Source organism: Mercurialis annua, linkage group LG5, assembly GCF_937616625.2.
Source record: "Mercurialis annua linkage group LG5, ddMerAnnu1.2, whole genome shotgun sequence".
In the NCBI taxonomy this organism is placed as follows: Eukaryota; Viridiplantae; Streptophyta; class Magnoliopsida; order Malpighiales; family Euphorbiaceae; genus Mercurialis; species Mercurialis annua.
Genome location: NC_065574.1, coordinates 48,644,962 through 48,659,599, shown reverse-complemented (window position 1 = coordinate 48,659,599; position 14,638 = coordinate 48,644,962). Strand labels below are relative to the sequence as shown.

General features: G+C 34.6%; 1 protein-coding gene across 4 annotated transcripts; it reads right to left on the bottom strand.

The window, feature by feature from the left end:
• Nucleotides 1-13,600, bottom strand: LOC126681990 (B3 domain-containing transcription factor VRN1-like). Of its 4 annotated transcripts, XM_056105758.1 has the most exons (11): nt 13,168-13,600; nt 12,625-13,078; nt 12,197-12,329; nt 4,416-4,786; nt 3,501-4,308; nt 3,291-3,382; nt 2,761-2,892; nt 1,489-1,631; nt 790-1,159; nt 542-684; nt 1-370 (listed from the first exon to the last, which is right to left on the bottom strand). In XM_056105758.1, exons 8-11 carry the CDS (start codon nt 1,573-1,575, stop codon nt 128-130), a joined length of 843 nt encoding a protein of 280 aa, XP_055961733.1. In that variant the 5' UTR covers nt 1,576-1,631; nt 2,761-2,892; nt 3,291-3,382; nt 3,501-4,308; nt 4,416-4,786; nt 12,197-12,329; nt 12,625-13,078; nt 13,168-13,600; the 3' UTR covers nt 1-127. The 4 variants fall into 4 exon arrangements, with proteins under 4 accessions (XP_055961733.1, XP_050232635.1, XP_055961734.1 ...); XM_050376678.2 differs by lacking the exons at nt 12,625-13,078; nt 13,168-13,600 and having other exon boundaries at nt 3,501-3,596; nt 3,825-4,308; nt 12,197-12,557; XM_056105759.1 differs by lacking the exons at nt 2,761-2,892; nt 3,291-3,382; nt 3,501-4,308; ... (1 more) ...; nt 12,625-13,078; nt 13,168-13,600 and having other exon boundaries at nt 12,197-12,557.
• Between the last annotated feature and the right edge of the window lie 1,038 nt (nt 13,601-14,638).

Genomic DNA, 14,638 nt, shown 5'->3' with positions numbered 1-14,638 from the left:
TAGTCAGAATAACTATACCAATAAATAATAATGATACTTATATTTTAAATTACATAATATCAGAATAGAGTTCCATCAAGGAATTCTAGCTTAAATCACTAACATCACAAGAGATGGAAATTGTTTGTCAATCACGGAAGATAGTAACTTTCCAGAGATTATTGTTGATAATCTCGATAGCACAAACATCTCCGATCTTCAAATAGTTCTCGTCTCGGAAGTCGCCCCATCCATTCCCCAATCGGAAACGGTCATATTTTCCTTCAGCAACTTGTTTGCTCAGTCTAACGCTCCATTGTCCCCCTGTAGTTTGAAGGTTGATGAACTCAGGTGTTTGCTTCAGAATTGTGCCGAATTTAGTTGGCAAATGCTGTACAAATCACAAACAACAAAACATGCTAAATGCAATTCTGAAAACACTTTGTCAAAGTTACGAGAATCATATGCCTATGTTCCATGAATATTTGTCGAGTTCTATATTTCTACGTTTTGTTTCCGCAACATATATAGGTATACATGTATTCTGTTGAAAACTACTTACGACGATCTTGTGCTTGAAATTGTATGGTTGCATCAGGATTTTGAAACATGGTAATTCTGTCCCGATGTTTCCATTTCCAAGTGAAGTCTTCTCATGCTCAATCTCATCATTTTCGTTCTTTTCGGGCTCAACTTCTGCTTCACCTACATTACTTGCCAGAAACAATGAAAATTCTATAGAACAGCTTCAAAAGATTTAGTTTCCAAAATCCATCTTACATTACTTCATAGTTATGTTCAGGTTCTTACCAATAACATCTTTGCTGCGGTTTGTTGTTTGTTGATTCTTCTTTGATGAAGAAGGCATCTTGCTGCACTCTCCTTCCTCGGAATTGGTTTTGCGTGGCGGAGTAGTTGACATGATAGGATAGAGAATTTCGCAGCCAGAAGGAGGATATATCCTGACTTCTAAAGTAGAAATTCCTTCAAGTATAAATGTTAAAAAATATTTTTCCTTGATTGAAAAATTTTGCACAAATTCTAGCCAGTTCCTGTCGAAGTAGATCTTGTCATCGGATTTTGTCAGTCCTATTTTCCATGACTGGCCATTTGGAACAATGAGATTGACATAATCCAGAAACGAACTCCTATGTTCCCTCACAAACTTAGTCGGAATCATCTGCGATTACATTTTCAGAACAAACAAACAGAAAAAAAGGTAAATCATTTCGTATCAGGCTAAGAAAAAAAAATTCAAATAATCGAAGTAGGTCTCAGAATCAAGTCAAGGTAGAGCAGCCAGAAAAGAGAAAGCATAGCAGAAGACATAAATATATGCAATTTACAGTGTAGCAAAGAGCAGAAACTAGAGATAGCTTAAAATCGAAAAAAAATAAAGGAAAACGAGAGAATCAAACGCATCAATGACAGAACAGAAGCAGAGCAAGACAAAGTAATATTTCATAGAACACAAGAAATTAAGATAAAAAAGAAGAAAAAAAGAATTACCAGTTTGTTGGCTTCAATAGTATCCTGAAGAATTACTTTGAAGAAAGCTGGAGATGGAGCTTCATCGGATCTCATTTGGGCAGCCATGGATTGAAAAAACTCAAAGGTTGATGAAGAAGATGATGTTCTTGTGGCTTGATATTCTATATCTCAATAATGTTAGCCACATATGTTAAATAGCAAGTGGAAATCTGAAGTTTCTTTTCTAAGGAAGACAGTAATGCAAAGTTGCATGGCAAAAATAGAAAGCCAGCATGGAGAGTTTGGCTTGATTACTAGATATGCAATACAATATTTATGAAGTTCTCATATATTACAGTGCCTATAAATGTTATGTTATAGTGATATGTGACCTATATTAGGAATATCTTTAACACCAAAGCATAACAAGACTTTATGCAAAGCTAAAATTTGAAGTTTCTTCTATAAGAAAAACACCAATGCAAGTGGGCCTGGGAGTAATTAAGTTGTATGGAAACATAAAAACATAAATGTTCAAGCTTTTTTTTTGAATTTCCAAAATTGTTCTAATAATTTAATACCTTCAAACAAAACAATGTTGTTAATAAATTAATACCCTGAATATATATTAACACCTTGAATTTGCTTATCATTTATCCTCTCTGGTTTATTAGATTTTAAGAATGATTCTCATTATCTGTGTTTCATTATAGAAATAAAAACAGAAATAAGATTTTCTATGATTCATTTCAAAATCACATGTTCCCAATAACCATCAAGAATATCCATTTCCATTCTCATTTCTATTTATGATGTTGAACCAAACGGACTTTCAATAGAATAAACCGAGGGTTGAGATTCATTTCCGCATCCATGATACATCCTCCATGGCAACCACATTAGGTAGTCACACATTGACACACCCGAATCAATTTGCAAGAGGATGAAGATCAGAGACACATAAAAAATTTCATCCACAGCCCCCTACTAATTCAAGAATCGGTCCTAAGATTCGGAGTTCAAAGTAAATAATTTAGGCAGATAACCATCAACAATAATTGTTCAAGGTAAACTATCTTCTTATGACAGCATATTTAGTAAACAAGCACACATGAACAACATGACCTCTATTTAATTTTGTAAAGAAAGCTATCTATTTCTTTCTCCACGTTCTATCAAGCAAACAGGCGGTCAGTTATCCAAATGACATCAATCTGGAATACCATAATACTAAACCTAAATTCATGACTATGAACAAGGGAAAACACAATTCTGTACAAACATCATAAAACAAAAAGAGCTAATACGTACATTACAATGCAAGAACATTTCCTCCCTCGACGTTACAATGATGAACCCCCCAGAAAACACTTCCAGTATCATCAGCTTTCCTAGTGTCAATAGCAATAGCACCGAAAATTGCTCGAAAAGCACTGCAAACCACTGAAGGAGATGCTGAATTAGTCTTGTTAATACATTATGCAACCCCAATCGTATCCTATCAACAGCACAGGAATTTTTCACATTTGAGACATCAGCCACGCGGCGATTGAGTTGTTTAGAAGAGATATCAATGTCTTACTTATGCCAATACATAGAAACAAAGGTTCCTATAACATTAGAACCCATAATATTCAATGCCCTGTTGCTCTTTTGTGAGAATGAAGATCATTGTCCGGTGGAGAAGACCATTGTTGGTGAATTTATAGGGAATGATGAATCAAGAAAAGTAATAGCTATTGGCATATATTTCCAACAAAGATTCAATTTTAATGGACTTTTTATTGCCAATTAGAATTAGTAGGTGTCAGAGAAAGGGAAAGACAGCATATAGAACCTACTTAATCTGTTTCTGTAGGGTTCAAAGAGGCGATGCAAATGGTGATGATGAGGGCTTGATATTTTCATAATCAGCATCGTTTGCGGCAACAACCTGCATGAATTGCAATCAACATACTTTTAAAGCTCTTAATTTTACCGTTTTTCTAATAACCTATCTAAAAACAAACAGAAAAGATAATACAGAAACTGAAAATTGGAAACAGAAGTACCTGGAAAACAAAAAAATGTGAGCAAGACAAGCAGCATGCACAGGAAGGCATTTTTTCTTTGGAATTCTGAGAAGATGTTTATGGTTCAATTGCAGCCTGGTGTGAAGTGTGAAGTAAGATGAGGAACTGATCACTTCTTTTTAATAATGAAAAAGACTTGGTTTTGACCTCAAAGTCCAATTGATTCAGCAGGTCGGTTATAAGTAAATGTAAGGAACAATGAAGGAAAAAATAAGCCCTAAAGGAAGAATGCATTTTATGTATAATTAAATGTAAAACCATTGCAAGTATACAAGAAAATTGTCTGCTCATCAGTATGGCTACCTGTGAAGATAAAACATCTAAAATCTGTGAGCTGCACAAACCACCACAACTTACATACACCAAACCATATTAGGCCTGGGAACCGATCATTTCTTGCAACAGAAGCATTACGTCCACTGAACTTCTGCATATACTTTCAGTGATCTGCGTACATAGCAGAAAAGCCTGCGAGTGCATTCAATTACATGCAGTTCTTGACATTAGCAATCAATTCTGAGGCTCTGAATCTTCAACTGCAGGAGAGTTGCAGATATTCAAATGTCGAAACTTTCATCACCACATTGTTTGTTATCAGTTCAAACACACATACATCTCCTGCCTTCAGATTATTGTCCCTGTGAAATGCATTCAATCCCTTCCCCAGTGCCAAACGCAACCCACTTCTTCTAAAGCCGATGTCCTACTTCCTTCCACCAGAAATTTCTAGTTTAATATTCTCAGGAGCTCCAATAAGAAACCTTCTCGAAAAATCCTTCGGCACACTCTGCAAAATCAAAATAAATAATGGAACCAAAGTGAGAGGATTACAGCTAAGCGTACTACAATTGCAAACCTGGAAAACTGAACGAACATTATTGTATAACGGCTTACCAGCACACTACGTGAACAAAGAACCACCATAAAAGAAGGATGTTTAGGTTTGTACGCCCTAACAGCAACAATTGCTCTCTTAGTTTCTGGTGATACCTCTGTAAACTCAAAGGGGTACTCGTAATAATGCTAATATCAGCGTGAAAAATAGAAGCTTTCAGCGCCATACTATTTTTCATCAGCTCAAAGACACAAACATCTCCTGCTTTCAGCTTATTATCCCTAAAAAATGCAGTCAGTCCCTTTCCTAGCTGCAATCGTCCGCAAGTTCCCCAAAGACTGATTGGCCACTCTCTTCCATCGGAAATTTCAACTTTAATATATTTAGACTCATCACTAAGAAATCTTTCAGAAAATTCTCTTGGAGCATACTGCAACAACATTTAGGAACACAAAGGACAACTCAGAGTAATCACAGTTAAGCTAATTTCAATCGCTAGACAGGAAAATTTTAAGAGTATGTCTATTAAAAAGGCCTACAATTACACTGCTATAGCAATTACATGGTCTCAACATAGCAAAAAAGGAAGTTTGTTTTGGCTTGTACTTCCTAGCAGCCAGGATTTCCATCTTACTCTATGGCGACATCTCTATAACTTGAACATTTCACTGGAGATAGTTTCTATATTTTCTTCCGCACAAACTTAGCTGGAATTTTGTGCAGGAAATTTAACCAAGTTAGAGGATATGGCCAATTGTGATCAATCAAAGTCGTTAAAGGACAAACAACGGATAAAATAATGGACTAAAAGACAGTTCTTACATTCGCATAACGCCTTTAGAGTCAGGCACTTAATCATTTGCAACAGAGATACGAGAAGCTATGTTGCATGGTAACTTCTCTAGTTCGGTTCCGTTTCTAGAAGTGCCTTTGAAACTCCAAAAGTCTATGTTTATTACTTATTCTAATAAAATTTATGTTTCCCCATCTCGTTTCAACATTTCCAATTTCAGCTTTTTCGGTTTCTATGCTACATAGACAGAAAGTATTTTACATGTCACTTAAAGCATATAACATTTTCTTTGTCCTTGAATTTATTGTAAACTAATTTTTAGAAATTGAAATTACATTGGTTTTTAGAGTATCCATAATCCATAAAAGGAGTTAAGCAACAATACTGCACATATATGTTAAACCTTTTTAGATGTTAATATCAACTTCAAGCTCTTAAAATACATTTCCAACAAAAAGATAACAGTAATTTTGGCACATGCAAAACCAATCAAAGTCCCATTGAAGCTTTATGGAGAAACAAACACCACAGTTTTGTGCATGCAATCAATCAAAAGTGCTAATTAAGACAAGTGAAATAAAAATATTACATCTCCAAGGCCACCTTCAAAAGACCAACGCTGCTCGAAGTGGTTATCATTTGTCAAAATAACGAGAATCCAACAATTGATTGCCTCCAAAAAATTCTATAGATTGGTATGAATTTATAACAAATGCAAATAATAATTTCTTCTATCAGAGTCATTTTTCTTATTCATGTGACATACCTTCTCTAATCACATGACAAATAGTATTGTCCCTCTTACAAATGTAAAAGCTTATACCGGACCCCTTGATATTCATACTGCTGATGGCAATGCTCTGCCTATCATGGCTGTTGGTGATATTTCTCCTTTGTTAACTGATGTGTTTGTATCTCCTAGCTTGTCTACTAATCTTATCTCTATTGGTCAATTAGTTGACAACAACTGTAACGTTCATTTTTCTCGTGATGGTTGTATTGTTCAGGATCAGGTGTCCGGGAAGATGATCGCGAAGGGGGCTAAAATGGGGCGACTCTTTCCTTTAACCACCATTCCTCGATCTCCATTTTCTCATGTTGCTTTCAATGTTGTCAGACATGACAATCAAAGGTGGCATCGATGTCTTGGCCATCCTAATTCTCATGTACTTCGTACTTTGTTAAATTCAGGCATGTTAGGAAATAAAAATTTAAATTCTCTTGATGATGTTCAATTTAATTGTACAGCCTGCAAGCTTGGTAAAAGTAAGATTTTACCTTTTCCAACTCATGCATCTCGAGCAACTCATTGTTTTGAGATTATTCATAGTGACGTTTGGGGGATCTCACCTGTTGTTTCACATGCTCGCTACAAATATTTTGTCACTTTCATAGATGATTATAGTCGCTTCACTTGGATTTATTTTCTTCGGTCTAAGGATGAAGTCTTTACTGTTTTTAAGACTTTTCTTGCTTTTTTAGAGAATCAATTTTCAGCCAACATCAAAATCTTTCGATCAGATTCTGGAGGTGAATACATGTCTACAAAATTTCAGGAATTTCTTCAAAGTAAAGGGATCCTCTCACAACGTTCTTGTCCTTCCACTCCACAACAAAATGGCGTTGCGGAGAGGAAAAATAGGCATCTTCTCGATATGGTAAGAACCTTACTACTGGAGTCTTTTGTTCCGCCTCGTTTTTGGTGTGAGGCTCTTTCTACTGCAGTCTATTTAATTAATCGGCTGCCTTCTCCCTCTCTAAACAATGATTCGCCTTTCTTTCATTTGTTTAAATATTCTCCAAGTTACTCTAACCTTCGTCCTTTTGGTTGTATCTGTTTTGTGCATCTTCCTTTACATGAACGCACTAAACTTAGTGCTCAATCTGTTAAGTGTGTTTTTTTGGGTTATGGTATCAATCAAAAGGGTTATATTTGTTACGATCCCCATGCGCGTAGAGTTCGTGTCTCTAGGAATGTAATCTTTTTTGAAAATCAGTATTTTTTTCAAAATTATGTTGAGTCGTCCCCTCCTACATCTGTTTTGCATGATTTTGATTCCTCTACAGCTATAGAACGGTTTAAACCAGGATTTGCATATAAGCGACGTCCTCGACAACAATCTGATTCTATTCCAGATTCCTTTACGCCCCCTCAAGATCTTGCTTCGGAACCTGATTCTGCGCTAAACCCACCTACTGATCCGGCTCCTCTTCGTCGCACTACTAGAGCCATTAAACAACCTGATCGGTATGGTTTCTCATCGCCTGTCTCTCTTGTAGCTACTTTATCTTCTATTTCCATTCCATCTTGTTACAAACAGGCTATGGCCCATGAATGTTGGCAAAAGGCAATGAAGGCTGAACTTCAAGCTCTTGAGGAAAATCACACTTGGGACATTGTGTCTTGTCCTTCTTCAGTGAAACCTCTTCGAAGTAAATGGGTATATTCTGTTAAATTGCGGTCAGATGGTTCTTTGGACCGATACAAAGCAAGGTTGGTAGCTCTTGGCAATAAACAAGAATATGGCATCGACTACGAGGAGACCTTTGCTCCGGTTGCCAAGATGACCACAGTTCGAACTATCCTTGCTATTGCAGCTTCCCAATCTTGGCCACTACATCAAATGGACGTGAAAAACGCCTTTCTTCATGGTGACCTCAAAGAAGAAATCTATATGACGTTGCCTTCTGGTATGTCTTCCTCATATCCAAATGATGTGTGTAAGCTCCGGCGCTCTTTGTATGGGCTAAAGCAAGCACCCCGGGCTTGGTTTGAGAAATTTCGCAATACGCTACTCAACTTTTCCTTTGAACAAAGTCAGTATGATGCTTCACTTTTCTTCGACAAAACCAACATGTGTATGGTTCTTCTCTTGGTTTATGTGGATGACATACTCATTACCGGGACTGATGTTACTCTGATTAACAAACTTCAGAAGCTGTTACATGACTCTTTTCACATGAAAGATCTTGGTCATCTCACCTATTTCTTGGGATTGGACGTTCATCCTCAACCTAATGGTATTTTCTTGAACCAGCACAAGTATGCCCAAGACCTTATCACCTTGGCTGGTTTGGAGAATGTTAAATCTGTTGATACTCCTTTGGAGGTAAATGTCAAATATAGGAAGGCTGAAGGAGAACTTCTCTCTGATCCGACTCTTTATCGGAAACTTGTTGGGAGTCTTATCTACTTAACTATTACTCGACCAGACATCTCCTATGCGGTTCATATGGTCAGCCAGTTCATGAACTCGCCTCGCCATCTTCATCTCGCTGCCGTCCGTCGCATTATACGCTACTTGCATGGGACTTCTACTCGTGGGCTTTTCTTTCCCGCTGGTTCACCTCTTCAACTTTTAGCTTATAGTGATGCGGATTGGGCAGGGTGTCCTGATACTCGACGGTCTACTACGGGTTGGTGTATGTTTCTCGGTGGTGCATTAATTTCTTGGAAATGTAAGAAACAAGATTGTGTATCTAAGTCATCCACCGAAGCTGAATATCGCGCCATGTCAGGAGCTTGTTCTGAAATTGTGTGGTTACGCGGTCTTTTAACAGAGCTTGGTTTTCCTCCGGATCATCCTACTTCTCTTTATGCTGATAACACAAGTGCTATCCAGATTGCAGCCAATCCAGTTTACCACGAACGTACCAAACATATCGAAGTTGACTGTCACTATATTCGAGAAGCATTTGACCGTCAAGTGATATCTCTTCCTTATATTCCTACTAACCTGCAAGTCGCTGATATATTCACCAAAGCAATGACTAGGCAGCGACATCAATTTCTTGTCGGCAAATTGATGCTCGTCGATTTTCCGGCATCAATTTGAGGGGGGATGTTAATGGCAGTACTTTAGGAATGGAAACACAATAATTCTAGAATGTAAATGCAGTATTTTAGGGCTGACTAATTGCAGGATTTTAGGCTCTAAATTAGGATTTGATATGTATATGATTGTATAGTTATTGCTGTATATTTGCCTTCCTTATTGGGCAGATTGTAAAACCCTATATAATGAAGAGACTCCTAAGGAGAAGATACTACAATTTTCACAACTCATTGTCTATTTTAACATTAATTTCATTAAATAGTTTATTGCTATTAATTAATACTTAAATTTATACATTTATTTTTTTTAATTCTGAAATTGAAAAGGTTTTATTATATAACTATTATTTATATTACAAAATATGAAATTATTTAAAATTAAGTTAAATTAGCTAAAATTAAAGCTTACAGATTTTTGTTAAATATGGTTATACTATTTAATCGGATAAGTTTTGATATTTAAATAATAGGGTTAATTCCATAAAAAGTCACGACCTTTACACGAATTTTCATTTTAATCACAACTTTTAAAAGTTGCCATATAAAACCACGACCTTTCATTTTTTTTCAAATCTATCACCAAATCAATTTTTGGTATACTTTTTATGACGTGGGCACCATAATTCGGCAGATTTGAAAAAAAATAAAGGGTAAAATTCACCGGAAAAATAGTCGGTGATAGATTTGAAAAAAAATGGAAGGTCATGGTTTTATATGGCAATTTTTAAAAGTCGTGATTAAAATTAAAATTCGTGTAAAGGTCGTGACTTTTTATGGAATTAACCCTAAATAATATTTATAAACTATGAAATAAAATATTTTTTAAAAATTTTAATTAATTAAAGTAAACTTGATAGAAGTTTAAAAGTTTTATGGTTAATGCTATTAGAAGAGTTTTAATAAATAAATAATATTCATAAATTTTGAAATAAAATGTATTTTTAAAAATTCAATTTTGAATTTAGTTTATTAAAAATTAAATTAATCAAATTAAAAAAAATTCATGGTTATAAATGAAGAGTTTTGATATATTAATAATACTAATAAGCTTTTAAATATATATAATTTTTTTAAATTTAATCAGTAAATTTTATTCTTTTTTTATTATTTTAATAAATTAGAACATTTAGCTATGGTAAAATCATTTAATCTAATATGAGTTATAAAAATAAAAGAATTTTTAAGACCAATCAACAATTTTTATAAACTTATCAATAATTTTTTTTAATTATATTAAATTGATATATTTAATTAAAAGTTACATCCTAGATCAACTAATTGAACTATTAGATTGGATAAGATTCTAAAAAATAATATCAAAATAGTATTATTAACTATAGGTTTATTTTTTAAAAAAATATTTAAATTATTTAATTTCAACGGACAGCAACCTAGTTATAAACTGAAATTAGTAAAATAAAAAGAATGACAATTGTTTATCAATCATGAAAGATATTAACTTTCTAGACATGATAGTTGATAATCTCAATAGCACAAACGTTCATTAGGACTGAGGAAGCCATGCTCCCCCTCCCAAATTCTAACTTAAACAAACCTTTAAACTTTTGATTCTTATAGTTTCTTTTTTTAGATTCAGTTAATTATGGTGAAAACTAATTTATTTCCTATTTAGGAAAAAACTTATTTTAGTAATAAAATTTAGTTTTAGGTTCTTATAGTATCTTATTGAATCTTTTCCTATTATATTTAACTTGTATTTTAATATTAAATATATAAATCTATACAATTATATTTAGTTATTGTGATTATCATTATAAAATATATATACATTTTATATCATATTTAGTTTTAAATTACAATTAAACAAATATTATCAATGATCCTTCCAAATATTTTTGTCTAGATCCGCCACAACAAACAGCCCTGATAATCTCAAAGGAACTTCTACTTTAGAAGTGTGCATAATGCAACCAGAAGGATGAAATAAGCGCACTTTGAAAGTAGAAATTCCTTGGAATTATTCTTTATGTATTGCACAATTTCTTGTCAATTCCTCTCGAAGTATGTCCTGTTGTCGGATTTTGTCAATCCTATTTCCATGACTGGCCATTTGGAACAATGAGATTGACATAATCCAGAAACAAATGCCTATGTATCCTCATGAACATAGTCTGAATCCAGTCATGGAATATAGGGCTGACATAATCCAGAAACAAAATCCTATGTACCATCATGAACTTTGTTTGAATCATCTGCAATTACATTTTCAGAACAAACCGACCCAAAAAATGGTAAATCAAAAGAATATAAAAAAGATAATCAAATAATTGATGTAGGACTTAAAATCAAGTCAAGGTAGAGCAGCTCGAAAAGAGAAAGCGTGGCAATATACATAAATATATGCAATTTTCAGTGTAGCAAAGAGCAGAAATTACTAGAAAAAGAAAACATAAATTGGTAGAAAGTTAGCAGGAAATACACAGAAGCAGAGCAAGACAAAGTAATATTTCTTAAAACACAAGAAATTAAGGAAAAGAAGAAGAAAAGTCTTCGAAGAAACCTAGATTGAAAAAATTCAAAGGCTGTTGAAGAAGATGATGTTCTTCAACAATGTTAAATAGCAAGTGGAACACTGAAGTTTCTTTTATAAGAAGGACAGTAATGAAAAGTTTGCATGGCAAAAACAGAAAGCCAGCAACGAGTTTTTGTCTTGAATACTAAATAAGCAAGTGAGCCCCCCATGCTATTTTAATGAAACCTCTGAGGTAAACAGTTCCTATAATTTATGTGTTATAGTGATGGCTTAATTAGGTGGGTGACTTATTAGTATTTATGCTTATTATTCTGCTTTAAACTGAAATACACTTGATGCCCCTAGCAAATCAAATATCACAAGAAAATGAGAATTTGTTTAGATGAATAAAAGACTTTATTAGGACACCTACTTACATGTATTAATTATAGAAAATAGTATTTATTGTAAACAAGCACACATGAACAACGAGAAATACTTAGGTGAACCTAGTCCACCACGTAGGATTATGAACCATCCATAAATGATATGCCACTCCATGAACAACATGATCTCTATCTTATTTTGTAAAGAAAACTATTAAGCAAACATGCGGTCAATCATCCAAATGACATCAATCTAGAATACCATAATACTAAACCTAAATTCATGACTGTATGAACAAGGGTTAACACAAGTTCTGTATAAACATCATAAAACAAGAAGAGCTAAAACTTACATTACAATGCAACAGCATTTCCTCCCTCAACGTTACGACGATGAACCCCACAGAAAACACTTCCAAGCATCATCTGCTTTCCTAGTATCAATAGCAATAACACTGAAAATTGCTCGCAAAGCACTGCAAACCACTGAAGGAGATGCTGAATTAGTCTTGTTAGAAACCCTAAAAACATTATGCAACCCCAATCGTATCCTATCAATAGCACAGGCATTTTTCACATTTGAGACATCAGCCATGCGGCAATTGAGTTGTTTAGAAGAGATATCATTGTCTTACTTATGCCAATACATAGAAACAAAGGTTTCTATAACATTAAAACCCATAATACTAATGAAGGATCGTTTGCAGCAACAACCTGCATGAATTGCAATTAACATACTTTTAAAGAAAATATAGAAATTGAAAATTAGAAACAAAAGTACCTGAAAAACAAAAAATGTGAGCAGAACAAGCAGCATGCAGTAATAAGAAGGCATGTTTTGCTTTGGAATTTAGAAGATGTTTTTGGTCAACTGATAATAAAGCTATAAAATTGATGGTTCAATTGCAGCCTGGTGCGAAGAGGAACTGATCATTGTCGTGCAACAGATGCTTTACATCAACTGAGCTTCTGCATATTCTTGACCTTAGCAATAAATTCTGAGGCTCTGAATGTTCAAGTACAGGAAATATAGAAACTTTTATCACCACATTGTTTGTGATCAGCTCAAACACACATATATTCCTTCCAATTATTGCCCCTGCTAAATGCATTCAATCCCTTCCCCAATACCAAACGCATCCCACTTCTTGTACCAATTCTTCTAAGGTTGATTTCCCACTTCCATCAGAAATTTACAGTTTAATATTCTCAATTTGGTACCCACTTAACTTCACCTGAAAAGAAAATTCATTATTTAGAAATATATACTAGGACAATACAAGGGGGAGATGGTTGTTACAGGAGCAATTCCAACTAGATTTACCTTCAGAGTAATTACCATTGTAATTCAATAACCTCATGAGCGCAAGATTTTTTATGTTTTGTCAGTTCGGTGTCTTCTTGGTTTCTTAGCATAACCATCAGTTAATTCAGTCAACTGCTCTGTCTTCACCTTTTTATTTCTTGTTTGATAGCGTCGCTTAAAATTTGGGCTCATTGATGAAGCAACACCTCTACTTCTTTTCTGCATTTAATCAATCGAAAGAGAAATAGAAATATTACCAGCTTGTTTTCAGTTAGAATAATCGTAAACAAATGCGGCAAGGGTTTCTCCGCCTGAAAAGAAGAATGCGGCGAGCCACGATGATATTTCCCAATTGCTTCCGCTTTGCTCCGGTGAGCCATAGCCAAGTGCCAACGCTGATGAGTGATGATCATCTTTTTCAAAGCTCTGCCTTTTCTCACTCCCAACGAGTTTGTCACGCTTCTTTGGACCCACACCTTTTTTATCTCTTCCTTTTTAATTTATGGCAAAAGGTACAAAAAACCCTCCAAGTTCACCCAAACGTACAAGACAATCCCTTAACTTATTTTTGGTCCAAAAAACCCCTTGTTGTTTCAAAATCGAACAAAAAGACCTTCGTTGTTTTATAATCGAACAAAAAAAACCTTCTGTTAAATACCACAGTTGACGGAGTCAAATCTGTTTGGAAAAAAGTCTAAAAATAACCTTAATATTTTTAACTATCTTCAAATAAAACCCTCTAATATTTTAAATGATGGACCTAAATGTATTTTTACCTTTTTATTAATTTTTTTCAAAAATAAATAAAAATAAATCTTCTCTGGCGGCCGGCACCGCGCTCAGCAAATGAAGAGGGACGAAGCCCTCTTCACCTGAGACGAATTAGACTTCGTCTGGCTCGTCTCGTCTGTTCTCAGTGTACAGATCGGATCTGTTCACTGAGAACTGACCGAATCTGTTCACTGAGAACAGATCTGGTGGTCTGTTCTCAGTTAACAGTCCGGGTCTGTTCTCTGAAAACAGACTGAGCCGGTGGTGGTTTTCGGATCGGCGGTGATTTTGGGGCTGGCGGTGATTTCGGGATCGACATGACTTTGCTTTGAAAGTCAGGGAAGACGATCGGGGGACTTAAGGAATGACGGAAGGGAATAAAAAAAGAAATAAAAAAAGTGGTTTCGGCAATTTTAAAATATATATTAATTAAATTAATTTATTTAATTTAATTGGAGATTTATTGATTTAGTTACGCTTAATTAGATTTTATTATTTGAATTTTGATTAATATAGTTAGATATAATTAATTGGATTTGATTGGTTTAATTGGTTGAGATTAGTGGTCGGTCAGAGTGAGAGGGGTGAGGGTGGCAGTAGTCGGGATGCAAGAGGTCGGGTAAGTACAATTAATTGATTTAATTACACTTAATTAGGCTCTATTGTTGTTTGTTTCGGGAGTGTCGGGTTATAGTGGTTCAATTTTTAAATTAATTTT

Bases quoted from the DNA above. Each gene is read 5' to 3' on its own strand.
- LOC126681990 (XM_056105758.1), bottom strand. From the start codon at position 1,575: ATGGCTGCCCAAATGAGATCCGATGAAGCTCCATCTCCAGCTTTCTTC. The intron at 1,160-1,488 runs GTAATTCTTTTT...ATGTAATCGCAG, and splicing joins CTATTGAAGCCAACAAACTG to ATGATTCCGACTAAGTTTGT. The intron at 371-541 runs GTAAGTAGTTTT...TGATTTGTACAG, and splicing joins ATTTCAAGCACAAGATCGTC to CATTTGCCAACTAAATTCGG.